Source organism: Peromyscus maniculatus, chromosome 20, assembly GCF_049852395.1.
Source record: "Peromyscus maniculatus bairdii isolate BWxNUB_F1_BW_parent chromosome 20, HU_Pman_BW_mat_3.1, whole genome shotgun sequence".
Classification (NCBI taxonomy): domain Eukaryota; kingdom Metazoa; phylum Chordata; class Mammalia; order Rodentia; family Cricetidae; genus Peromyscus; species Peromyscus maniculatus.
Genome location: NC_134871.1, coordinates 55,349,765 through 55,377,019, shown reverse-complemented (window position 1 = coordinate 55,377,019; position 27,255 = coordinate 55,349,765). Strand labels below are relative to the sequence as shown.

At 51.9% G+C, this 27,255-nt stretch overlaps 1 protein-coding gene across 4 annotated transcripts in view; it reads left to right on the top strand.

Moving 5' to 3' along the window:
- Nucleotides 1-27,255, top strand: part of Celsr1 (cadherin EGF LAG seven-pass G-type receptor 1) — a 143,658-nt gene that overhangs the window by 90,078 nt on the left and 26,325 nt on the right. For all 4 annotated transcript variants that reach the window (XM_042265391.2, XM_076556518.1, XM_042265392.2 and 1 more), the window contains exons 6-18: nt 10,158-10,315; nt 11,668-11,831; nt 12,306-12,431; nt 13,322-13,488; nt 19,218-19,403; nt 20,265-20,378; nt 20,910-21,084; nt 21,806-21,947; nt 22,237-22,357; nt 24,289-24,472; nt 24,814-24,915; nt 25,780-25,874; nt 26,306-26,515. In XM_042265391.2, the coding sequence (XP_042121325.2) occupies nt 10,158-10,315; nt 11,668-11,831; nt 12,306-12,431; nt 13,322-13,488; nt 19,218-19,403; nt 20,265-20,378; nt 20,910-21,084; nt 21,806-21,947; nt 22,237-22,357; nt 24,289-24,472; nt 24,814-24,915; nt 25,780-25,874; nt 26,306-26,515 (1,944 nt within the window). The remainder of the gene's footprint in view (nt 1-10,157; nt 10,316-11,667; nt 11,832-12,305; nt 12,432-13,321; nt 13,489-19,217; nt 19,404-20,264; nt 20,379-20,909; nt 21,085-21,805; nt 21,948-22,236; nt 22,358-24,288; nt 24,473-24,813; nt 24,916-25,779; nt 25,875-26,305; nt 26,516-27,255) is intronic.

Genomic DNA, 27,255 nt, shown 5'->3' with positions numbered 1-27,255 from the left:
AGTAGCTGAAGCCAGGACAGGAGACAGGTGGGTGGTAGCAGCAGGTAGCTTGTCTTCAAGGACACTCAGCCTTCAGCCTCTTGCACAGAGGCATCACTGCAGTAACCGTTTTTGCCACACTGGCCTCCTGCAGCTGACAGGGCTTGTGAAGTTCCTAACTGTCAGGCTGGCTATGGGGTGCTTATACCCTTCTTGCTCAAGGAATGACCGGAATGGTGGTAGTCCTCCTCCTCCTCCTCCTCCTCCTCCTCCTCCTCCTCCTCCTCCTCCTCCTCGTCATCATCATCATCCAGGGCAGCATTTTTTTATTTTTCCATCAATTCCATAGTAACCTAGTAAGTTAAACCTACCAATCCAAGTCCCCAGTAGCAAGTTATGGCATCTAGTTTGGTTTTCATGCATCTTCCCTCTGAAACATGGGCTAAATCAGTATTTCTTTCCCACCTTGTCGTGCATAGAGTCTGCTTGCGAACACCCCATAATTAGGGAGCAAATGTGTGATCAGGCAAACTGTGTTAGCTTCGAGAAGAGTGGTGCTGTGCAGACGTGATCTCGGTGAAAAAGAAAACACATTGCGCAGGAACTGTGAAATCCCGGGGCTGGAGAGATGGCTCAGTGGTTAAGAGCACTGGGCTGGGGGCTGGAGAGATGGCTCAGTGGTTAAGAGCATTAGCTGTTCTTCTAGAGGACCTGGGTTCAATTCCTAGCCCCCGTATGGCAGCTCAAAACTGTCTGTAACTCCAGTTCCAGGGGACCCAACACCCTCCTGCAGGCATGTATGCAGGCAAAACACCAATGCACATTAAAAAAAAATTTTAAAAACCAAAATAAATAAATCTTTAAAAAAAAAAAAAAAAAGAGCACTGGCTGACATGGGTTTGGTCCCAGTGTGCACGTGGCAGCCCACAAGCATCTGTCACTCCAGTTCCAGGGGATTCGTCATCCTCTTCTTCTTCCAGACACTGCATGTTGAGTGATGTACATACACGTGCAGGCAAAACACCCATACACATTAAAAAAAAAATCCAAAGGGCTTGCAAAATAGTGTTTTCAAATGATTAATCATGTCAATTTGATTTATTATTTATGTCAGTTTGGTTTGCTGTGTTTTGCTTGGCTGCATAAATCTGAGAAGAGGTTTGGAGAAAGGATTGCTGTATGTGTTCAGGCTGGCTGTGTTTCTATTGTGAGAAAAGGGGGTTCTATCAGAAATGTACCATTCTTCTCAGAACTGACACCTCTCTGATGGGGGCAGGTGACCTTGGGCTGACCTCTGCATGCAGATCTTCTTAGGAATTGCCTGGCCCTGGCTGGGTTCACATGGTTCAAAACCTCTTGTCTGTGCTGCATGTGAGACCCCAAGATCCAGAAGAGGTGGGTTGTGACCCCACCTCCATTCCCCTCTAGATAGGGGAGATTTTCTACTATTCCAGAAAACCCAAGGGCCCTTGCTCAGACACATGGGCAAGTCTCTTCCCCAGGACCTCCAGGTTCTCCTCTTCCTCCTCCTCCTCTTTTTCTTCTTCTTCTCCTCCTCCTCCTCCTCCTCCTTCTTCTTTTTTTTTTTTTTGAGAGAACATCTCACCATGTAGCTCTGACCATCCTGGAACTCACTATGTAGACCAGGCTAACCTCAAACTCACAGTGATTAGCTGCCTCTGCCTCCCAAGTGCTGGAATTAAAGGTGTGTACCACCACACCCCGCAAGGGACCTCCAGGTTCTTAGAGGTATAAAATCTCAAGGCATTGTTGAGGACAGTGTTGCCAGTGTCCTGGTAGTGGCTCTTTCTGCAAACAGCAAGCTTGGTGGGTATGTTTGTGACCAAGGATATGAATTGAGGTGGACCTATGATCCTTTGAAGTCCTTCTGTGGGTCATCTTCTACACACCGGAGTTACAGGCAGAGCCTCAAACCATCTGGGTCAGTGGCAAATGAACCATTTTTGGTCTTATTCTTTTATATATATATATATATTTTTTTTCAACAAATCTGCAAATTTGAAGACGATGAAAGATGAAGAAGCCACATTTTCGTGAAGTTCATTGAACCTTGCGTAGTACCTAAAACCGTTTGGACCAAGGGTGCAGCAATGTGAACTTACTTTCTTTACCCTCCCACTGCACCAGGCCCTCTCACCAACAAAGGGGGGTGCGGGGTTTCATAGGAGCCTATGGGAGTGCACCTCGGGGGTTCGGTTACCATAAAAGCTCTCATTGTCCGCAGGCCTGAGCCTGGAGTGTGAATCAGTTGTTTCTTTCCGGCGGTGTTTCCTGCCAGAGCAGTGAGCTCCCGTCTGGCCGACATGGGTATTCCATAAATATCGAGTAGCGACACTTCCATACAGGCACATTCCGCCAGCTCTCGGTGGGTCACCGGGTGATGTCTGAGACCCCGGTTATCTGTCCTCCATCTCCGCCTTTGGAATGTTAAATGCTTCCCTTGAAGCCGAGCTTAGTAGGTAACAGAAGCCAACCCAAGGGGTATGGAGTGGCCAATGAGCCCTGTGGGAGAGGTGGCTGGGGTGGCCCTCTCTAGAGCTGCCGTGGTTGTAATGGGGTATGCAGCAGCAGGTCCAAGGACACACCCCGTCCTCTGACAGGTGGCAGAGCTGGGAGATAAGGTGCCTGGCTTCCTTTCCTAAACACAGGAGGGTCAGATGGTAGAGAGTCACCTGCATGGAAACGTCACAGCTCCCAATCTCGCCCTGGGGAGCTTTGTGTTCCATTGCTCTGTTATGGAAAGTCCTCTAGGAGCTAGGCAGCTTGTCGTAGGGTGTGTCCTGTCCGGTGGAATGGCGGCTTTTTCCTGTACCCTCCATCTGTCTCAGCCTCTTCCAGTGTGCTCCTCCTGTACTCACTCTGTGCAACCTGGGGTGCTGTTTGCTGCAGCAAGCCTGCCCCCCTCTTCTCCGCCCTCGTCCTGGGACCACGGGCACTAACATCTTGCCTGGTACTAGGGTATATAAGTCTACAGTGGTCCTCGAGGTTCTGGGAGGAGACGGGGAACTGGGGCACAGAACTGCAGAGGGGCAGGGGACTGAGCCATCTCCTGTGTCTGTCATTTATTGATGTATCAGTGTCTCTCAAATGGGTCATCCTCCGCCCAGCACGCGCCCTCCTGCTGTGACCCTCCCTTTCCTCCACAGTCCCTCCGCTTTTCTTAGCAAGCTCATGCTTTCTCCCACCAATTCAGCACCAGCCCTCAAATCATGAAGGTTTGAGCTCCTTGTCCTCAGGATCTATCAGTGAGGATGTAGTGGTCCTCTGAGGTGAGGTCAAAGATAAGGAGCTGGAATGTAGGGTCTCTCTGTTGTGTCCCAGATTGGGGGTTGGGGATCAGAAAGAGGCCTTTCGGGTCCTGGCTAGAGTAGGCCAGGCTTTGTAAGAATGACTTGTAAGAATGTGTTAAGATTCTGTCTGCGGTATGCAAAGTGTAAGATCTGCTGGTGAGTGTGTGCATGTGAGCGTGCATGCGTCAGTCAGTACTGGTGAGCACCTGTGTGAGTGTGCATGTATCCATGAGCATGAGTAAACATGAGTGTGCCTGGGCAGATGAGCCTGGTTGGAGGTGCATTGAGAATAATGCAGTGTGTAACATGGTATGAGTGTGCAAAGTGCACACTTCCTGTAAGCACTGGCCTGTGCTCTCTCATCTCCAGAGCACTTCCTGGTCACCCAGGCTGCCTCATTGTATGGCCTCAGCTTAGTGGCCTTGACTCAGATATCTGGGATATGCACCGGTAAAGGAGAGCTCAGGGGACGCTTCCCAGATACACCCTTGCCCCGCCTCCCGGGTTTCTGTGACCAGGACAACTAGACTTCTGCCTTTGTCTTTAATGTGAGCCACCAGAGAAGCAAACACAACTTTGTTACTGGGAGATAGTCCCAAGCACATGCTAGGGGCCTCAATGGCTGGAGAAGGCAGACTAGAGTGTGCCTGTGCAAACCTGTGCATGGGAGACCCAGCAGGGTGGGGACTCAGGGCTGCTGTTGGAGAAATGTCGGCACCACACTTCGGCTCCTGCAAACATTCCCGGGCTCCAGCCACCTGTGAATTCTTTGATATGAATGTCGGTTGGTCATTTCTGACACTGAGTGTGAATCCATTCACCTCCTGGGTCTTACCCTAGTGCATCTGGTTTCAGAGGCACCCCACTCTGCCCGCCCCCATGTTGAAACCAAACCCCCGTCGGCCTCCCAACGAGGAATTGTCTGTAGCAGGTTAAAAGACTGCAGAAATGTGAGCGCTTCGGAGGACCGAAGGCTTTTGTGTGCACACAAAAGCTCTCTGCAGATACTTTAGGCATCTAAGTGGAAGCCATCAGGGAGGGGCCATACTCGGGGAAGAAAATACGCTGGGGGAAAATGACAAGGGGCAGGCCTGGTGACGCTCTGGCATCAGGAATCCAGATCTGCACGGATTGGTAGGGCTGGCCCTTGGGGGCCTCACTTTGAAGTGCACTGTAGCCCTTGGGTTTTTTTTAAGTGGAGACGGAGTTACCGTGGTGGCTCCACCCACTGGCATTTCCACCTGTCCCAGGGGTGGGTAGTGGGTTTCCTGCTCAGAGCAGCGTGTATGGCCCAGGGCAGGGGGTGGGGTGGGGACACTAAGGCTGTAGACATGTGTAGATACTGACAATGGTAGACGCGGCTGCAGGCATCATGCATTGATCTGCAGTGTGGGTATCACCTCTGGTCTGTGTGTATTGCACCACTTTTGTCCAAGTGCCCTGGCCTGGCCACTGCCAAGCTTTCCATCCTGAAGATGATGCCTAAGGTTCGGGGGGGGGGGGGGCGCTGAAGGAGTTACTTCAGACTTGGGGGTCTTCCTGGTCTGGCTGTCTGCTCCCCACAGCATCTCACACAAAAACAGAGGGAATCTCTGAGCCTGCCGCTTCTCCCTTTGATCACATGCTCCTTTTCTTTTGTATAAATATGTGGCAGGTTTTTAAAGGTTCACTTTTAAAATGTTAGAAAGGCAACTCATTTTGTCCTGTTCTTTGTCCCTCCTCACTAGGACATGCTCTCTCTCTCTCTCTCTCTCTCTCTCTCTCTCTCTCTCTCTCTCTCTCTCTCTCTGACAGGGTTTCTTTGTATAGCCCTGGCTGTCCTGGATTTCGCTTTATAGACAAGACTGGCCTTAAACTCACAGAGATCCACCTGCCTCTGCCTTCCCAATGCTGGAATTAAAGGTGTGTGCCACCACCATCTGACTACCTTTAATTTTAAGTTTTCTTTTTGAGACAGAGTCTCATGTAAGCCAGGCTAGCCTCTGCTGTGAGATGTTCTGTATGTCCTGTGGGAACCCGTTCTCGGGTTCCTCATGGCTTTACCCAGCAGGTCCACATAGAGGATGATTAGGACCACAGGCCTGAGTGCAGGTGTCTGAGATGGTCTGCACTTGGCTGTGCTGTGAGATGGTCTGTATGTCAAGTTGCTCTGATTGGTCAATAAATAAAACACTGATTGGCCTGTGGCTAGGCAGGAAGTATAGGCAGGACTAACAGAGAGGAGAAATAAAAGAACAGGAAGGCAGAAGGAGCCACTGCCAGCCACCACCCTGACAAGTAACATGAAAAGATGCCAGTAAGCCACAAGGCAGGGTATAGATTTGTGGAAATGGATTAATTTAAGCTATAAGAACAGTTAACAAGAAGCCTACCACGGCCATACAGTTTGTAAGCAATATAAGTCCCTGTGTTTACTTGGTTGGGTCTGAGCGGCTGTGGGACTGGCGGGTGACAAAGATTTGTCCTGACTGTGGGCAAGGCAGGAAAACTCTAGTTACAAGCCTCAAATTTTCTGTGTAGCTAGATGATCTTGACTTCCCAAGGCCTGGGATTACAGATGTGTGTCACTATGCCTGGATTTATGGGGTGCTAAGGATTGAACCCAGGCTTTATGTATGCTAGGCAAGTACTGTATCAACTGAGCTACATTCCCAGGCTCCAGTTACCTTTCTTTGCATGTGCGTGCATGCGTGCGTATGTGTATGTGTGTGGTTAGAGGACAAATGTGAGAAACTCATTCTCTCTTTCCTCCGTGTGGGCTCAGGGATCACACTCATGTCCTCACTTGATAGCAGGTACCTTTACCTACTGAGTATAGCCAAACCCTCCCCACCCCCTTTTAAAAAGAATATTTCTTTTTGGTGTGGTGAGGCTGGGGAGGGAACCCAGGTGCTCTTGCATGCTAGGTGAGGCTCTGCCACCGAGCCCAGTCCCATGTCTGTCTCTGCCCAAAGCAGCCAGCCACCGCCTCCATCAGTGCACCTGCTGCAGTGCCCGTGATTCAAACCGCCTGTGTCGCTCCCGAGGCCTTACCAACAGCTGCCGTCTCCCATGCTGTCTTACCACCCACCGCAGCAGCATGGGGACCAGTGATGGAAGCAGGCAGGCTTTCCCAGAGGTGCTCCTGAGAGAGCCCGGTGGACAGCTGGTGAGTGCTGCATGAGATCTACGCACCCCAAGAAACAACTTTCAGAACACTCACAGTGCAGCGCAGCAACCTGCTGTCTCTCCTAATCCCACAATGATACCCTGCTGCTCTCAGCAGTCACCCACGAAGTCTCCCCAGCCCCCACAGCAGCCAGCCAGTGTCTTTATGTTAGGGGTGTTCTGGGCCTCTGGGCTGCGTGGCAGCCGTCGTATAGCATAAGTCCTCCATGCCACGCCTCGGGGCTCCTCAAAGTTGTGGTGGATAGCAGTGCCCCAGTCCCTCATATCATGGGATGGGCCAGTCAGTGTTTATCCCTCTCTCTCTATTGAGGGGCATTTGAGCTGCTGCTGCTGTCATTGGGAAATTGTGGGGAGTACAATTGTGAGCATGTGTGAACCTGCTTTTTTTTTTTGGTCTTGGTTCTCTGTATTCCCTTGGGCATGTCCCTGGGAGTGACATGGTGGGCCCTGTGTTGGCCAACATTTGGCTCTGATGACATCCCTACATGCATCCTGGTCACCTCTTGTATTTCCCCCCCCCCCCCCCCTTTATGTGAGACAGGGTCTCTTTACGTAGTCCTGGCTATCCTAGAACTCATTATGTAGACCAGGCTATCCTCTGCTTCCTCAGTGCTGGGGTTAAAGGTGTGCACCACCACGCCTGGTTTCTCTCGATTCTTTAACCTTGTCCCTGAGCTCCCCTCCCGCAGTGGGCTGTGAGCCCATTATTGGACAGTCAGGAACCGAGACGGAGGCCACTCACTGAGGTTGCCGGCTTCTGGCTGCTCCAGCCCCAGCAGGTGCTCCCTGCCCCTGCCTCATCTCTCCCCTCCTCCTGACCCTGTTTGACCCACAAGTGCTTGGTCCTCTGTCTACAAACTCCTTTACTTTCATCTGCAAGGTCAGGGTGCCTATTTTGGGGTGATGACTAGCAGCCATCACCCCAGGGCCTTGCTACCAGCTCTGATCCCTCAGAATGGAGCCGGGTGTCAGCATGTCACCAGTGGTTGCTCCTTATCAGCAGGAGCCACTCTGGATACAAACCTGGGCATTCCCTCCCCCTCTTCCCCGCCCCCACATCCCATTTTTCCACCCCAGTGTTCCCTTCCTCCCTGTCTGTGCTTGAATCCCTTGGTGCTGAGCTGTTGATTACAAAGTGGAGTGTACAGCAATCACAGTTTTGTAAATAGCAGCTCAGTTTCATTAAAGCCTCCCCGTGTAAAGGCTGTTTACATCCACCCTCTGAAAACCTCACACCCATTCCCCAAAAATGTAAATTACACGCTCTGGAGATGATACAGGGTTCGGACAGCCTGGGGATGGTCCTTCTTTCTCAGCATGGTACCTAACACTTAAGCACCCCTAATGGGCACCTCACCAATCTCCCGAAGCAGACTGCTGCTCCCAAGTGAGAAACCAGATGATTTTCCTTAACTGTCTAACTACTACTTAACCCAGAGGTGGACTCTCTAAGGAAATAGATAATCAGAGAGTGACCTAAGATAATTGACTCCCCTCAGAGTTCCCAAAGAAAGGTTTGTGGGAGACTCATGTAGAGTTGACGCTACATTTCTTCTAACATCAACAGGTTAGTTGGTTGTGTGCGCGTGCGTGCGTGCGTGCATGCATGCATGCATATGTGTGTATGTGTATGCACGTATGCATATATCTATGTAGATGAGTGTGTGTGTGTGTGTGTGTGTGTGTTCATGTGTGTGTTCATGCATTTTTATTTTGAGGGCTCATGTATGTATTCAGGTGCACTTGCATTTTGTGGAGGGCAGAGGTCATCAATGGATATTTTCCTCAGTTGCTCCCCACACTAACTTTTGCACTGGACTTGGAGCCCACCGATCAGCTAGGCTGGCTGGCCAACTTTGGGGATTGAACCTGGGCTCAGTTCTGCTGAGCTTTTCTGTAGGTCCTGGGTTCTGAACACAGGTCCTCACTTGCACGGCAAACACAATACCCAGTGGGTATTTTAATCCTAAATCTTACCTTATACCCAGAGAAATTACTGCCGTGAGCTTGTTCAGGGCAGATGGTTGGAGGGGGCGGAGTGGAGGGCTCATGTTGGATGGCTACATGCCAAGTCACCCGCTCCAAGGTCTGTGGCCTGGGCAGATGGACCCTGGTTCCCACGCCCCAGACACTTGGTTAAGCTCCTGTTACCAGTGGCTCCGTGTGCCACCTTCCAGCCCTGTGGACCCGTTAAACGGTGTTTCCTTCCTGTGGGAATATTGAGGCTTCGTGTTGAATGAGCTGCACAGTCATTCCCTGTTAAAAGGCATTAAGGATGACTTAATTATAGTCTGTTTTTTACAGCTATTTCCAGGAGTATAAAGTAACGTAAGGTTGCCATGTTAATGCAACCAGACGCAGCAGTTTTATAGAAAGAGGCAGCCCTGGGCCCACAGATTTTTTTTTTTCCTTTTGAGATGTGGTCTTGCTATGTTTCCCAGGCTGGCCTTGAACTCCCAAACTTAAATGATCCTCCTGGCTCAGCCTCTTGAGTTCTGGGACTGTAGGTGTGCCAACATACCTGTCTGGGCCTATTGTTTTGGGGGGATTGAGGAGGGCTGTCTGTGAGGAAGGAGGGATCTCGTGTGTGTGTGTGTGGGGGGGTGCGTGTGTGCGCACGCGCGCCATTTGGAAGGTCTGGTGACACCACCCTGGGGTTATGCTCACAGCACCTAGGGACACAGGCTTTGGTACCCTGATTTGCAGGTCAGAAAGGAAATCCCATTGCCTGTCAGCCTGACAGCCCTCTAGTTGCTTGTTTCTAAAACTCTGAGGCCCTCATACCTTTGGTCTAGCATGGACAGTGCAGTTGGCTTCTCTTCTACTCCAGGAAGGATTTCAGAGGTTATATGGGTGGGTACTTGGACTATGAGGGCTGCCCAGAAAAGAAGCCATCCCTAGGTGGCTTGAGGGGGTGGGAGCCCAGGCTGGTACTTGAGGTCAGCAGTGAAGCCAAGGCCAAGAGGCTCCAGGTCTGGCCTGGAAGCTTAGAAGAGGCAACTCCAGGCCAGTGAAGGAATAAAGATCATTTGAGGGTGACGTCAGCACAGGCATTCTGTACTTCAGCACTCGGTATGGTCAGGCGCCATCTTGGATGGCCGGGAAACGGGTCTCCATATTTGGACCAGGAAGCGGCAACCTGAACACAGGGTCGTGGCGGCCAGGAGCCAGTGAGGGACAAAAAGAAGGTTCTGTATAACGATATGGCTGTGTCCAGAGGCCACTGTAAGGAAGGGCTAGCAGCTGTGTGGCTTAGACAACAGCTGTTCTCCTCTCGGGTGGAGAACTGAACCCGGACAGCTGTGTGGCTGAAGATGTAGTTCGATGGTTGAGTGGTTGTCTGTAGCCCTGGACTTTCATTCCCAGCACTACCAAAAAAAAAAAATTATAAGCCAGCTTTCTAGGGAGGATCCTGCCCCTTCCTGGGTGCTGACTATAGCTGTGGACCCCAGTCATCTGGTCTCAGGCTCCTATATTCTACCTTGGATTTGCCTTATTCCCAAAAAGTTCTCATCCTGCGGTTCTGAGAAGGACCTGTGTTCTAGGAAGATTCCCTGCATCCCGAGTCGCAGGTCCGGGGTTAGGGTACCTCACCTTTCATCACATTCCACCTCTGCAGGTAGTGTGCAGAGCTGGGGCACCCACCCAGGGCATGCTGACAGACAGAGCTGACGGATTTTATTCTTTCTGCCCCTACAGCCCAACATCGGCCACCTGGGCCTGCCCCATGGGCCATCTGGAGAGAAGGTAGCTGTGGTAACCGTGGATGACTGTGACGCAGCTGTGGCCGTGCACTTTGGAAGTTACGTTGGGAACTACAGCTGTGCTGCCCAGGGTACTCAGAGCGGCTCTAAGAAGTGAGACACCTGGAGGGGAAACATGGGGCGTCCCCAACCACTCAGGCCCTCCTCTAAATACAAGTCACCCGTGTTGGGACAATGCAGAGGTCCTTGGTATCCTCTGTCTACACTGGTGTCAGACTGTCTTCCTGTGGATAGCATCTTCTCTCTCAGACTTTAGAACCCTCAAGACTAAGTCCCCAGATGGCATACCAATAATCCTAGCACTTGGGAGGTGGAGGCACATGAATTGAGAGTCTACATAGCCTGGTCTACTTATGAATTCAAGGCCAGCCTGGGCTAAGCAGTGAGCCACCATTCAGAAGAAGTCAGTCTGAGCAACTGGCCACTGTTGCCTTGTCTCCGTGGGTTGCCAGTCCCCGTGAGGTGGAAGTGGCTGGGTGTCCTTGCTGGTTCTGGGTCTCCCAGGGATTCTTTTAACTCAGGACAAAGAAATTCTAACAGCCACATGCAGGGCCAGCCTCACTTTTTTTTTTTCTTTTGATTGCACCAGCCTCAAAAGGTGAGAAGCTACTCCTGCTCTGTCTAGATGATGGGGTGTAGGTGGACTATAAGAACATTGGGGTTTAGGGCTGGAGAGATGACTCAGCATTTAAAAGCATTAGCTGTTCTTTCAGAGGTCCTGAGTTCAAATTCTCAGCATCCACATGGCAGCTCACCACTGTCTATAACTAGTCCTGTGGGATCTGGTACCCTCTTCTGGTGTGCAAATGTACATGCAGACAAAACACCCATATACATAAATAGATAAATCTTTGTTTGATTTTTGTTTTGAGATGTTGTTTTCCTATGTGGCCCAGGCTGTCTGTCCTTCAACTTCCAATTCCCTAGCCTCCATATCCTTAGGGGCCAGATTACAGGCTTCTGCCACTGCCCTTGGCCCTGAATCTTTATCCCCGTTGAAGGTCATGTTCAGGTGAACATGATGAAGGTCACATGTCCTCACTTTCTTTACTGTCGTGGTGAACTGTGCCTTCTTGGGCCTAGAGCCCTGCCTGGGACCTCAGCTGCCCTCTGCTGGAACCGGAGTTCTGTTCTAATTACACTTTCTCCCTAGAGAGCCCAGGAACTGTGGGATGTTTCCCTCTAGTGCAGAGTGGAACTCAGTAGGGGGGCCTTAGTTACCCCCAAACACCCGTTTTTCGGGAAGTGATGCGGGTGTAAGGAAGCCGAGGCCCAGAGAAGCTGTGAGGAGCCACCAGTGACCCCGGAGCAGAGTTGATTTTGTCCAGACCCCCAGTCATCTGCCTTGGGCTTGGACCTGCTCTGTGATCGAAGCCTTAGCAGTAGTCACAATGTTACGGCAGTGATGGACCCTGATACCATAGAAAGCGGCTTTGCCTTCCCAGGTCACTGGATCTGACTGGACCTCTGCTCCTGGGTGGTGTCCCCAACCTGCCAGAAGACTTCCCCGTGCATAGCCGGCAGTTTGTGGGCTGCATGCGAAACCTGTCCGTCGATGGCAGGATTGTGGACATGGCTGCGTTCATTGCCAACAATGGCACCAGGGCAGGTATTCACGGCCCCCTGGGTGTGTAGGACTAGCATTTGTGACCATACCAGGGACAGAAGGGGTGCTTTGCCTCCCAGAGAGTTCTTGAAACGTACCTACCTGTGAGTGAAGACCTCTTGGGAATGGGTACAGAGCTTGGCTCCGTGGGCATGGCCACAGTGCCTGCCGTTTGCTGTGTCCCCGACGTTGGGTACATCGTTTACCTGGACACACAATCCTAAGATCTTGAACTTGTCACCAGATGGTCAGATCAGACTCTGGGATGGCATGGAGTCCCTGAGTCTCAGATATGAGTGGGACAGAGAATTCCAAGCACCCCGGTCTGGGGTTCTCACCATGGCCAGTGGATTCCCGGCTGGCTGTCTCTAGCTAGTGGTGCTCATGAGTGGGCCAGGGCGGGGAATGGTGCAGCTCCTTAAGAGAAGTTGCCTTGGGTCTTCAACTCAAGGCCAGATGATACCCTCTGCCCCTCAGGCTGTGCTTCTCAGCGGAACTTCTGCGATGGGACCTCATGCCAGAATGGTGGCACCTGTGTGAACAGGTGGAACACATACCTGTGCGAATGTCCACTCCGCTTCGGTGGGAAGAACTGTGAACAAGGTAAGCACCTGTCCCTTCCCCTCAAACTACAGTGGGGTAGCTGGCGGGGGGTGGGGGGGGATGGGGCGACACACAGGCAATAAGCAGTCTGAAGGATTCTGGGATAGAGGTCCAGGGCCCGGGGCCAGCTCTAAAGGATGTAGAGGCAGGTGACCATGAGGATCAGAAGAGCAAGGTGACTATGGGGACACACCGGATCCTCATGGAGTTCTCGGGGAGGCCTCTCCCGGCAGCTGCTGCTGCTGGGGCCTGGTGAGGAGCATGGAAGACAACCTCCCGCTCATCTCCTGGAAGTGCTTCAGGGTTCGAGGGGAATCTTAGTGTCTTTCCTTGCTGTGATAAAATACTCTGACAAAAGCAATTTAAGGATTTATTTGGCTCACAATTCCAGACCATAATAAGTCCCTCATGATGGGGATGTCACAGCAGCAGAGCTTGGAGAGAACTGGGGACATCACAGTCACCATAATCAAGAGCAGAGGGCAAGGCATGCTAGCGCCCAGCTCGCTTTCTTCACTGTACAAGCCATGATCCCCTGCCCAGGGAATGGTGCCACCCACCCAACCGAAACCTGAACCTACTCCATGTACTCCCAAGCACCACAGGACCCCCCCTTGACTGTCATCCATCTGTGTTGGGTGCTCCTTGCCTCACTCTGGATGTGTCTGGCAATTCTCGGGGCGTCTTTGCCCAGTGAGCTGTACAAAAGCCATGGTGGGCATCTGCACAGTCCGTTGCTGGGTTCTTAGGGTAGTTACTGAGCACTGATACAAGTCTGAGGCTGGCATTTGGGTTAACATGGTAGACCTCTTCCTCACCTGGCTGGTAGCTGAGAAGATGCTCTCTGCCTGATGTTGGGAGGCGCCTGAGGTCCTGGTCTGTATCTGCAGTTATGCCACACCCACAGCGCTTCAATGGCGAGAGCGTTGTGTCTTGGAGCGACCTAGACATCACCATCTCTGTGCCTTGGTACCTGGGGCTCATGTTCCGGACCCGGAAGGAGGATGGCGTGCTGATGGAGGCCACAGCTGGCACGTCTTCCAGGCTCCATCTCCAGGTGAGTGTGTCTGTAAGTCACGTGGGCACCTGCAGAGCAGACAGGAGCCCTCAGGAAGAAAACCAGACAGAGGGGCTTCCCGGGATGCCTATAAAGGGCATCTGCCACTCACCTACCTCCTCTTGTGCCTGCCCTATGGTGGACGGAGAGAACACAGAAGGGAAATATAGGTGACTGAGGCAACAGCACTGTTGTGCCATTTAGGAGAGGCGAAGTGCAGAGATTGTATAGGGCTAATGGCTCCCGTGGAGTTCCTTTCCAGCGCCCGCTTCCTTTGACGGGGTGGAGCGTGTAACCATGGCGCTGCTGGCTCTGTGTAACTTGCTCTAGACAGCAGCTCTGGTCTGTCCTGCCTGGAATTCGACCTTTTTTTCTGGCTAGATTCACAGCCTTTGAGAGCTTTGAGGGCAAAGGGTTGCCTCAGATGCTGTGAGTGATTCTCCATCAGTTTAGACTGCAGCCCCTTACCCCCATATTAAACCTGCATGCTACCAGATGCCAGGCCCCTGCCTAGAGGGCTCTCGGGGACCCACCGCCTCACGCCACATGTGTGTTTTCTTCATTTTCTCCCTCTTTACTGTTGGGCTTGTTTGAAACCTTAGGTCTGGGTCCTTGAACGTTTTTAGAGATGATCTTCAGGCACTCCGTTCACACGTTTGCGCATCTCCTGCATCACAGGCAGTTTGTGATCGGTTGTTGGAGCCAGAGGTCTGAGGAGGATCACCCGGTGCTCCCTCACTGAGCTAGCCTCACCTCGCCACCTCTTCACTGGCGGTGCAGTGTTCACCATGAGGTTTTTGAGGTGGTTAGAATGAGCCCAGTCTGGGAATCACTGCTTGGCCTGGAGATTCCCACCAAGCCCGCAACTCGTCCTCTGCCTTTGTATCTCTTGACAGTTCCCATTCACACTGACCAGACAGATTGTCTCGTACAAACCGTGGCCCATGATTCCTGGGCAGGGTCGGAATTCTCCATCTTTAGCTCTCCTTGGATTTAACACCCTCCTGATGTGCAAGAATCCCAGGGGATCAATTGTCACTTAGGAGAATCGTGCCCAAGCAGGGACTTGGTCTCCAATCTGGAGGAATTAATAACTGGGTGTTTCTTTCTTTCTTCCAGGCTTTTCCAAAGTATGTATATGTAAGCACATGCATGTGTGCCTATGTCTATTTGTGTGCTTGTGTCTGCCTATGTATGTGAATGTGTCTGGGCATATGTGTATGCGTGCATCTGTGTGTACATCTGTGCATGTCATTATGCACGTGTCTGTGTTTGCATGTGTTCATGACTGTGTATATATGTTTGTATGCACATTTGTGTACATGTCTGAGTGCACGTGTGTCCATATGTGTATGTATGCTTGTGCATGTGTGCCCATACGTGTGTGTATGTTTATGCATGAGTGCATGTATGTCTCCATATGTGTCCATGTGTGAGTGCATTTAATGGGCCCTAGTACCCATGAACTGCCTTCCCATAAGCCATCCTCTTTCCCCTTTCTCCCTCCTTCCCTTCAGCACAGTCTCTGCTACATATCAGTTTCTTCTTTTCCTGAGGAGTCTGGCCACACCAACGTGTGAAACACATAGCACTTCTGTCCCAAGATTACGGCTCTGGAGGTGGTGGCTGCTGGAACTGGTGCTCATGGCCGCTGCTGTCCCCATGTCCACAAAGAGTCCTGGCTTGTTTCTTTAATCTTTAATCTGGGCCCTGGATCCTCATTCTTCCTTCCCAGTCAGCCAGTTGGGGTGGATCGGAGATGGTCAGGGAGAGGTGGACTCTAAGGAGTGTCTGCACCAAGCTCCCATTCTGCATGAGGGGAAACTGAGGCTAGAGGCTGTGTAATCTAGGCCCTGTGGGTCCTGGGTCGGCCAGAGGACCCTCTCCAACTCCCTGGAGCAGGGCTCTGCTCAGAGAATGGGAGGAGACAGGAATACCAGAGCCCGCCTCTCTCCCAGGTCTCTGCTGGAGGTCATAGGGCCCTCCTGGCAGGAGGGTGGGGCCGTCAGCCCAGACAGAAACCTGCCTCTGGCCCCTGCCTGCCCACTCACCTGGGGTCATGGCTCTAGCACCCCACTGGGTTGGGGGGTGTTGGCGTGTGCGTCAAGGGTAATTGTGGCTGTCATTATTCCTCTCTCATTAGCTGTAATTTCACAAGTTTACCCGCTGCCCCAGAACCTCACTTTGAGCTGAACTTGGAAGCACCCGTTCTGCCTGGGGATGGCATTTCTCTGTGGGTGTTTCTCTGTCGGAACACATTAAATTGGCTGTTTCGATTCAGGTGATGATGGGCGCTCACAGGCTGTCATTAGTGTACCTGTAGGAAAAAAGGGCTGTGTTCAGCAGGGTTAGGCCTGGCTGAGTGAGTTACGTTTGGTTGCTCATCCACAAATTCAGGGACTGCAGCCAGGAAGACTGGGTGCACCAAAGATGGCCTTGAGGGGTCCTGTAGACCTCAGGGGTAACCCGAGACCACTTCAGTATGGTTCCCAGAGGCTGGTCTACCAGACATCCCAGGAATTTTCTGGTTATGTGTTGAGTGACATGTTCAACTTGTGGCCTCCTGACACCCCTGTTTGGGTGTCCCCACCCCATGACAGTTCAAAGCCCAGACAATTTGGATAATTGCTCTCAGGCACCCCAAATCCCCCTGCATTGTCAAGCGGAACAGTCACACAGTTGTTGGCACCCGTCTTCAATCGGGGGACAGTCCAAGATGGGCGGCAGCTTCTCCTTGTCCTGGGGTTTGTTCACGGCTTCTCCTTTGGCTGTAGGCACATGGCATTTTCATTTTCATTGTTGATCTATCACTTCGGGGGTTTGCCCAGGAAGGCCAGTGAGAGAGAGAGAACAGCCCAGGAGACCGCTGTGAGCCAAAGGAAGCAATATGTAAAAAGGCGAAAATTACCTCCCGAAATCAACTGTTGGCAAAGTCAGGAGGCAGCAGTCATGACGTTAGTCCTTTTCATCAGGGCTTCCTCTGGGGCCTGTGGAGGACTCTGAGTTAGCCAGCACGAGGCACGGTGTACCAGAACCATTTGATAGTTGTTCCTAACATGGTTGGAGGCCTCACAACTTGGGCCCAGTGAGTTGAGTCCTTGGAAATGTGTCGAGACCTGCCTTCAAGCCTGGATGCAGTCAACATTCCGTGTGTACTGGAGAAGAATGTGTAGTCTGCAGCTGTCAAGCAAGGAGCTGCAAAGAGATCCTCTCATGTCAAGGCAGTGGCGTTAACTGTGTTTAAACAGACTGTGTCGGGCTGGCAGCGTAGCTCCGTGGGTAGATTGCCTGCCTATCGTATGTCTACACGGCCCTTAGTTGGATTCCCAGCACCACATCAACCAGGTGTAGTGTCACAGGCCTGTAATCCCAGCACTTAGGAAGTGAAGGCCAAAAGATCAGAAACTAAAAGTCATCCTGGGCTCAAATAGGAAGTTGGAGGCCAGTATGGGCTGTGGGAGGCCCTGGCTCAGAAAACCGAAAACAAACCTCTAAAAATACTATGCCATTTCCAGGTTTATGCCTATTATTCTGTCAGTCTGTATCTGGACTTCAATGCTTGGCTGTTTTGTTTCCTGGCAGACTGACTCTGGTGTCATGGTGAGAGCCTTTTTCTTTCTAGTGATGATGCTTGCCTTCAAGTGCTCTGTCTACAAATACAGCCACACTAGCCCTTCTGTCTATAGGGTCTCTCTCCGTCCTCTTATTTTTGTTTCTGTTTTTCCAAAGTTCCTCTGTGTAGCCTTGGCTGTCCTGGAACTCAATCTGTAGTCCAGGCTGGTCTCGAACTCAGAGATCTGCCTGCCTCTGCCTCCTGAGTGCTGGGATTAAAGGTGTGCACCACCACCACCCGGCTGTGTCCGTCTTTTTACTTTCAACATTTTCTATGTCTTTACATTTCAGGTGTGTCATGGTCAGTGGCTTTTCAATCTAAGTCTCATTTTGGTGGGCATCATCTTTAACTGTGAACATCTTACGTAAGCCATAGCCCTGCTTTCTGTTTTTTTCTTCCATGTATTGAAATCTGGTGGCTTGATCCTTCTGGAGTGTTACACAGCCAGCCAGAAACAAGAGTCTCCTGGTCCCCAAGTCTGCCTGTGGCTCTCCTGACTGCTTACAAGTCTGGTTCTGACGAGTCTGTCATCCCTATGGGTCCGTTGTACGCTTCTCTGTGTCTTTAGACATGCTACTGTGTCCTCATACTTTGGGATATTTTTATTGAGTGCTAGGGATCGCACTGAAAATCTAGAGAGAACGGACGTCCTTGTCATCCTGTTTGTCGTTGGCAGCAGCCAGGGCAACTAGTTGCCTCAGAACATGTTGGTACAGTCACAGAGAGTCAAAGCCAGGCTTCTGTCCCTGCAGGATCCGCTCTGTTTCTTGATTACTCCGAGTGTCTATCCCTTCAGCTCCCCGGCGCTAAGCCTGGAAGACGCCTGCCCATCCAGCTTGGTTGGGATGGGAATTCTCATCTTTTTCCCATGGGCCTGCACGACCCTCTTCAGCTCTTGCTGCAGCTGAGTCTTCGGCACCAGCAGGTGGCCCTGGGGGAAGCAGAGCTGCAGCTTCCTTCTCCCTGGCCTCAGCCCTGCAACTCTGCTCTGTCACTCAGACCTTCACACAGGTGTCCTGACTCACAGGAGGAGGACGATGGTCCAACTCACCCAGTTCTCTGTCAGGTCAAAATCATCATCATCATCATCATCATCATCATCATCATCATCATCATCATCTGGGCATTGCTCCAGCCGCATTAATTTAAAATTTTGACATTTATGTATTTCTTTATGTAATTATATGTGTGCATGTATGTGTCACAGTGCGCCTATGGGACCCCGAGGACGACTTGTGGAAGTCAGACCTGTCTTTCCATCTTGCGAGTCTCAGGCATCTAACTGGGGTCATTGGGCTTGGCAGCAAATGCCCTTGCCTCCTAAGCCATCTTGCCAGCCCCCAACTGCATTTCTTTCTTTTCTTCCTTTCTTTTCTTTTTTAATTTTTTTCTTTTGTCAGGGCTGGCCTGGAGCTCATTGTGTAGACCAAGATGGTCTCAAACACATGAAGATCCACTTGCCCTGCCTCTACCCCTATGCTTCTGGGCCCTACCTACCCCTTTCCCTGCCCTTGCCCCTGTCCCTGCCTCTCAAGTGCTGGGATTAAAAGCATGCACCACTGCAGCTGGCCTTAACTGCATTCATTTAAAACACCGTTCTAGGCCAGGTGCAATACTCTTGATTTTCATTCATATCTTTAAATAAGATTAGATCTCGACAAACTAAAATTGTACCAAATTGTGTGTGTGTGTGTGTGTGTGTGTGTGTGTGTGTGTGTGTGTGTGTGTGTGTGTTGTTAGGGAGCAAAGCCCAGGCCTTACATGGCCAGGCAAGTGCTCTACCTCTGAGCTACATTCCCAGCCAAATCTGTGTCTGCCTTTGTTTTCCTTTTCCTCTCTCTTTGGAGATAGTCTCACTACGTAGCCCAGGCTGGCCTGAAACTTGCTATTTAGAATAACCTGTCTCCAAACTCAGGATCATTCCTGCTGTTCCACCAAGTCCTGGGATCACAGGTGGGCACCACCATGCCTGGCTCCTAATTTTTAATTTTTTTTTTTCACTCTGGTGCCATGTCCTAAGTCTGTCTGCATGGCTCTGTTATCAGATGTCTGCAGAATGCTTTCCATGTTACCGTAACTGCACCAGTCAGTTGGTGTGGCTCTCTCTGCCCTCCAGATTCTCAACAGCTACATCCAGTTTGAGGTCTCCCACAGTCCCTCCGATGTGGCATCCATGCAACTGTCCAAGTCCCGTATAAGTGATGGAGAATGGCATCACCTGCTAATAGAACTGAGGAGCGCCAAGGAGGGCAAGGACATCAAATACCTGGCAGTCATGACCTTGGACTATGGGATGGACCAGGTGAGTGTGTACCTGTACTCTCCTGGGAACAGCTCCTTCATCAGCCCATGGGAAAGCACAATGATGCTCCACATGCTAGAACTGCAGGGACCATGCAGGTTTGGAGAAGCATTGGTGGGCCTCCCTGGCTTTGCATCTTCTAGTGCATGTATGCTGAGGACATGTCTGTAGTCTGGAGTTGGGCTCTGCCCACCTGGGTCTCCCATCATGGTGCTCCGGGTACCTTTGCCGAGCATGCTCTTGGTGAAGTTGCTTTGAGTAGCATCTCATTGTTCAGCCCTGTGCCTCTGCCCAAGTATTTCCTGGAAAGGGAAATAGTGAATTAAGCTGGAAAAGACCAGGGCCCTGCCTGAGGGCCTGGAAGACACAGATACACATCGGTCCCAGCTGTATGCAGCTGTCTCTGGACAGCTCCCTCAGAATGCTCACTAAACCAGAATGGTTTCTGCAGTTTCTGCCAGAGAACATGGCACTTGTCAGAAGTTACCACATACTGAGAGAATGCCTAGTGATTCATGAGGGGCTTGGGGTCTAACTTGCCTTGCACTACATTCTAAGAGTACATAGCTGTTGAGTTAGATGTCCTTGTTTACCCAACTCATTCCCCCACCATGGCATTTTTGGTGCTCTGCCCATCATGGGGTAGGAGAGTTGCCCATGTCTTTCCCACTGACCATCCGGATCCCATGCCCTATGTGTCACATACAGTCTGCCTGCTTTCCTCCAGAAGGCCAAGTGTTCCTTTGGAGGCTCTAGGGAGGTGGTTCATGTCCCCTTGCCTTTGTCTTGAACACATTCCTCCCATTGGGAAGGTGTGCCCAGACACATACACACACACCCCGCCCTGTCCTTTCCATGTAGAGCACGGTGCAGATTGGGAACCAGCTTCCTGGGTTGAAGATGCGGACTATTGTTCTCGGAGGTGTGTCCGAGGACAAGTTGTCTGTGCGCCGTGGCTTCCGAGGCTGTATGCAGGTATGGCGGGCATGGCACTGCATCTTTACCAGCTAGAGTGGTTCAGGCCTCCATCACTACAGTTGGTATGGCTCTTCGGTGGTTAGTCTTTGGCAAAGAAATGATCCACCTAGTAGGCACCCCAGACTTTAACTCATGTTTCCTGCTCACTCCCACCTTCCCGCCTAGCTCCCCTTATGCCAGGGATCCGACCCCCAAAACCCCAGCCTTCAGCCTCTTGCTTCTGCCATGGCTGGTCCGGCTTCACATCCACGCAGGTGTCCCACAGCTGGCGAGGGAGCGGCTAAGCCCTGTCCCACTCACAGCCCTCCCGCAGTGGACACGAACCACACATCCCTTTGCCGCCGGTCATGCTGTGTGTCCCAACATTGCCCACGTCTCTGGCCTCCGGGCTGTGGGGATAAGAAGAACTGTTTAGATTGGGAGAGAATTTGGGGGGCTCTCTTAACTTCTCTTTACCCTCGGGGGTACACCCTCCAGTTCTACCACTCTTGAGACTTGAGTCCGGCTGCCCCCACTTTTTAAATGCAGGGCGTGAGGATGGGGGAGACGTCTACCAACATTGCCACCCTGAACATGAATGACGCCCTCAAGGTCAGGGTCAAGGATGGCTGTGACGTGGAGGACCCATGTGCCTCAAGCCCCTGCCCTCCACACAGCCACTGCCGGGACACCTGGGACAGCTACTCCTGCGTCTGTGACAGAGGTGGGACCCTCACTTCACACCATCGTGGAGGAGCCTGTGGTGCCTGTGGGTGCCTCTGGGGAAACTGATTTGGGCTGGCCGCTTCCCAGGTCAAACCAGTGAGACGACAGGGACCCGAGCCATTTTACGGGAAGTGGCCTCTGTACCATGCATAGTGACTCGAACCTATGATATCAGCCGCGGCAGGAAAACTGCAAGTTTGAAGTCAGCGTAGGCTGTATAGTGAGTTCTGGGCCAGCCTGGTCTGCATGGTGAATTCCAGGCCAGCCTGGGCTACAAAGGTAGACCTTCTTTCGGTCTCCCGACTCCCCTCAGAAAGCCTTCCTACTTGAAAAAGCCTTGCTTTTTCCTACTCAGCCTAGGGAACTTTGGGGACTTTAATCTCAAAGTGCAGTTAGAATAGTCAGTGTAAAGTGACATATTTGAAAAAGTGACACATTTCACCGGCCACCTTTGAATTCGGTGGGTGGAGAAGCATCGAAAGTATTCATTGATAACCCCAACTCCTAGGTGTCTGGAATACCCGGGAGCTACACCCCTACACCCAGCCCTCCCCTGGCCCGGGCTGCCTGCCTTCCATGTTTTCCCAGTCTGTCTCCTGTGACCTGGAGGGGAGGCTGCTGCTCCCTCCTGCTGAGCGGCAGGAACTGTCAGCTTCAGGAAGCGTGGGATGCAGAGAAGCCTTGGTGTAGAGGTCACGCTGGCCCTGTCCCCCCCACAGGCTACTTTGGAAGAAAGTGTGTAGACGCGTGTCTCCTGAACCCCTGCAAGCATGTCGCGGCCTGCGTGCGCTCCCCCAACAGTCCTCGAGGCTACTCATGCGAATGTGGGCCCGGCCACTATGGGCAGTACTGCGAGAACAAGTAAGGGAGCCCGTGACACTGCCCCGTGGCCCTCTTGGCTTCTGTCCCCATCCTCCCGGAGAGGTACAAACAGATGCCATCCCCACCATGCCTTTATTCCACGCTAACCTGAGGCCCTCACTGGGCTTCTCACGTGCATCTTTAAGACAGATGGAAGCACGGAGAAAAACATCATTCTAAACAGTATGTTTGTAGACAGAGCCTGGCTGGGTATGTGGCCCCCTGAAGGCAGGGATGAGGGCACAAAACTCTGGGGTGTCCTTCATCTGTCATCTTATTTCTCCATCAGAGTCGACCTTCCATGCCCCAAAGGCTGGTGGGGGAACCCGGTGTGTGGTCCTTGTCACTGTGCTGTCAGTCAGGGCTTCGATCCGGACTGCAACAAGACCAATGGCCAATGCCAGTGCAAGGTGAGGAGCCATCTGCCTGTCCCCACCTACCTTAGGCGTGAGCCCAGCAAGCTGGCCATGCATGCACAGTATGGCCTACATACAAACATGAGTCTACACACATGGACAGATGCACGTACGTGTGTGTGTGTGTGTGTGTGTGTGTGTGTGTGTGTGTGTGTGTGTGTATGTGTGTGTGTATCACATACTTTCATATACACACATTCACCTATATTCACATGCACCCCTATATAAGCACAAACATCTGTGTGCATTCCTACCTGTACACAGTCACACACACATACATACATACCCCCCTCCCTGCATGCATTTAAATGTTGGGTTATGCCAGGCAGTGGTGGTGCACGCCTTTAATCTGGATACTCAGAAGGCAGAAGCTGATGGACCTCCGAGTTCAAGGCCAGCCTGGTCTACAGAAAGAGCTCTAGGATAGCCGGGGCTACACAGAGAAACCCTGTCTTGAAAACCAAAACAAACAAATGTATATTGGGTTGCTCACCTGTGCTCTGTGAACACTCCAGGGCTTCTTACATCTAAACTGGTTCAGACTGTCCCACTGTGAGATCTAGAAGCCTCTGCAGTCTTTCTTCAGCCTCACATCCAATGAGTAACACCAGATCAAGCCATTTCTGTGCAGGTTGCCACATCTTTGGCATCAACCTTGGTTTTCTTGGTCGGCTGCCATCCTGGCCTTTTATCAAGCTGGCACTCAGTGATGTCAGAGTTTTTAAAATCTGGAGGGCAGGGGATATGGCTCGGAAGGTAGAGCTCACACACTCGGCCTTGCACAGGCCCTAGATTTGATCCCTGGCACCCCCCGCCACCCACACATATATACAAGCCATACCCTGTCTTGGTATCCAGACCTAATGTGTGTGCAGCATGGGACGCCTGGTCTCACAGCTTCTGAAATATGCTCCTGTGTGCTTAGCTGCAGCTGTGGGAAGCCCCGCCCCCAACTGCAGGGGCCTCCAGAGTTGCCACTGGAAGATTGCCACTGGCTTTGAGGGGGTAGCAGTAGTCACTCAGTAAGGGACATGCTGTCAAGGAGACAGGGTGAGAACCCAGGGAAGGACACTGTCACTGTGGGCTGTGATGCTTTGTCCCTGAGATGCTTCTCCAATGTCAGTCTTGCAGTAGTGATACAGGCCTTGTATACTCCGAGCGTCAAGTTGAACTGAGTGTGGATGGATGTGGCTCAGGCCTGGCCTTGCGTGCTTTGATCGGGCAATTGCGTCTGTGGGTGGCAGGAGGAAGGAAGAGCCATGTATACAGCATTATGGGAGAAAATGCCTACAGCTTTTTCTCATCAGCACTTAAAGTGGACAGGCAAATTGGCTTAGCTTTAGAGGCACTTGTGCATTACTGGTCTGAGTTCAATCCCCTGATTCCATAGGCTGCAGGCAAGAACAACCCTAGAGTGGCCCTCTGACCTCCCGACACACCACTGTACACACACACACACACACACACACACACACACACACACAAACGTACAAAATACATGTAAGAGTTTAGTTAGGTGTGGTTCTAGACACCTGTGGTTCCAGCACGCAGGAGGCTGAGGCAGAAGGATTGTGAGTTCAAAGCCAGCCTGGGCTGTGAAGGGAGTCCCTGTCTGGGGGTGAAAAAAAAAAAAAAACATTAAGGCTTTGAAATAGTTTCGAATAGAGATCCTGTCAAACATGCACAAAGCCCTGAGCTCCATCCCGGTACTTACAGGAAGTGTAAGAAAAGAGTTTTATTACATGTATTTATTCACTGTGCATGTGTCATGGTACACATGGGGAGGGCAGAGGACAACTCTGGAGACAGTTCTCTCCCTCCACCTTTACGTAGGTGCTGGGGACTGAACTCAGCCGGCCAGACTTGGGTGGCCAGCACCTTTCCCCACCCAGCCATCTCACTGGCCCCACCTGTGACTTTTACAGGAGAATTACTACAAGCCCCCAGCCCAGGATGCCTGTCTTCCCTGTGACTGCTTCCCTCATGGCTCCCACAGCCGTGCCTGCGACATGGACACCGGGCAGTGTGCCTGCAAGCCTGGTGTTATCGGCCGCCAATGCAACCGCTGCGATAACCCCTTCGCTGAGGTCACCTCACTCGGCTGTGAAGGTCTGTTGTTGTCCCCTGACCAATTTCTGGTCGCACTGTGGAATAGACCGCCATGTTTAACGTGTGTGTATGCTAGCATGTGCATTGTTGTGCCTGCACATCCCTTGGGCTTGGAGAATCCTGGCAGCCTTTTTTTTTTTTTTTTTTTTTTTGAGTTCTCTTGGCCTTCTAGAAACCTGATCTTTGTGAGAGGCCCTAGACCAGAGCCTGTTCTAATGTGTGTTGTGACTGGAAGGTGCTGGGGTCACTCTCGTTGGGAACCCTTGGTGGGTGGAACACAGGACTGGTGCATTTGTGGAGACAGCTGAGCTGGGCCGAATGACTCCTTCCTCTGTCCTCAGTGATCTACAATGGGTGTCCCAGAGCATTTGAGGCTGGCATCTGGTGGCCACAGACGAAGTTTGGGCAGCCAGCAGCGGTGCCGTGCCCCAAAGGATCAGTGGGTAAGTCCTGTACAGCCTGGGTTGTCCTCGGGGTAGGAAACCAGTCTGAGGCAGACATTTTCTGGGCAGGTGACCTGGGGCATCCGAGCTTTTGAATGTCCACGTTGAATGAATGTCATGGGCTACAGAGATAGCTCCTTGGTTAAGAGCACTGGCTTCTCTTCTAGAGGACCTGAGTTCAATTCTCAGAACCCAGGTAGTGGCTCATACCATCTGTAACTCCAGTTCCAGGGGATCTGGCACTCTCTTCTGCCCCCCCTGGCACTGGCCATGCAGGTGGTGGTGGTGCACAGATATATATGCAGACAAAACTCCTGTATGCATTTAATTTGAATTTAAGGTATGTCATTAAGGAATGTGTTGGGAGAAATGACATAAATTTCCCCTCAGTAGCAAGAGGCAGAACATGAAAGGGGCGTAACGGATGAAAATGACCCGTGACTCACCCCCTTCCACCTGGATCCTGGGCTTTGCTACTCTCCGCCTAGGGCCTTGACAAGCCACCTTGTTTATGCCGTTTGTTCTCTGTAAAATGGCAAGGAGTGGTGTCCATGCTGTCTCCAAGAAGCCCTGTGTGGGGATCTTCAGCACTGGCTCGTCGTCTCACAGACTTGCCCATACCCACATGGTTGCTTGTATTGCTGGGCACCCAGAGGGTCTGGCTTTAACTGTCAGGGCAGCTTAGGGTTTTCGTCGTCGTGGAAGATGAGAGCATGTGTTGGCCCTGTCCCCTGGCTGTGAACTTGACTGGCGCAGCCCCCACCTGGATCCTCATCTGTGCTCCGTGCAAGGGTTGGCCAAGTGCATCAGGTGGAGGTGTGCCTAGGTGTCCACCCACAGCCTGAGCATGCTTCTGTTCCCAAGGCAACGCAATTCGGCACTGCAGCGGGGAGAAGAGCTGGCTTCCCCCAGAGCTTTTCAACTGTACCTCAGGCTCCTTTGTGGATCTCAAGGCCATGGTAGGTCACAGTCATTGCCTCTGGGGTATGTGCCAGAGGGGTTGCATTTGGGTCAGGTATGGCTCCCCAGAGGCCATGGATCTGGAAGCAGATGGAGAAGAGGGGCAATCCTGGGGCTTCAGAGGCCAGGGGCCAGGCCCCCTCCCTTTACTCAGGTGAGTCAGGCTGGCTTCAAGTAAGTGGGTCTTCTGTCTTCTGGTTCTGGTTCTGCAGACACAGAGTCGTCAATGTCGCCAAACTCAGACATTGCTCCCACACACTCTTGCCCAGCGGGCCTGTCCTTTCCTTGCTGCCGTTTGTCAACTCGGGATCCTCACGGGTCTGGGTTCTTTGAAGTACTCTCGAGGATACTACAGAGTAGAGAATTTGGCGGGAAGGGCCGCAACAAATGAGATCCGCTTGCAAACATCGCCATTTCCTTTTTGTGCCAGAATGAGAAGCTGAGCCGAAATGAGACCAGGATGGATGGAGACAGGTCCCTGAGGCTGGCAAAGGCACTGAGGAACGCCACACGGCACAATGGTACGCTCTTCGGCAATGATGTGCGCACAGCCTACCAGCTGTTGGTCCGCGTCCTGAAGCACGAGAGCCACCAGCAGGGCTTCGACTTGGCGGCCACTCGTGAGGCTGATTTCCATGAGGTAAGAGGAGGGCGACCCTCGTGCAGCTTGGGAGTTGTGGGGTCCGGAGCTGGGCTCAGCTGGTGAAGCGTAGCATGGGGTCCTGTCAAGGCATCCCTTGGTTTGGGGTGTGAGAAAGCCTCGTTAGTGCTGTGACTCGGCAAGGGAGGACCACAACCTCACAGCAGCAATGCTAACAGTTAGGGACCACTGAGAGGCCCAGTGCTGTGAGTGGTGTGTATTTTAGCTATGCACATTTTCCTACCACTTGACAGATAAGGAAACTGAGGCACATAGAGCTTAGGGTTTGCCCAAGGGCACAGTTTGAGAATGGCAGAGCCTAGTGATAGGCTCTTCAGCTTCCTACTGATGCCTCCTTCCAAGGCTCTCTGCTCCAGGTCATCTAAGCCCCCACATGCCATACCATGCTGAACGCTGTTTCACATAAACCCTGGTGGGGTGGATATAGGTGGGGGGCATCACCCCATAATTATGTCCATATCTGGCCTCGCCACACTTCCATCCTCAGCGTAGTACACTGCAGTTCCCTTCCCTGGTTTACCTGTGTGTTTTAAAATGAAGGGGCATCCCTGCCTGTCTTCCCCCTTAGTGTCTGGGGATGTCCCCTGCCCCCACCCCCACCCCAGGAGCAGGGCACGCTCCTGGTAGAAGCTCTGATGTTAATTTGTAGCCCTGCTTCCCTCCCTTTCCCTGGCATGGTCCTCACACCCTCCTGGCAGTTCTGTCCTCCGATGTTGACT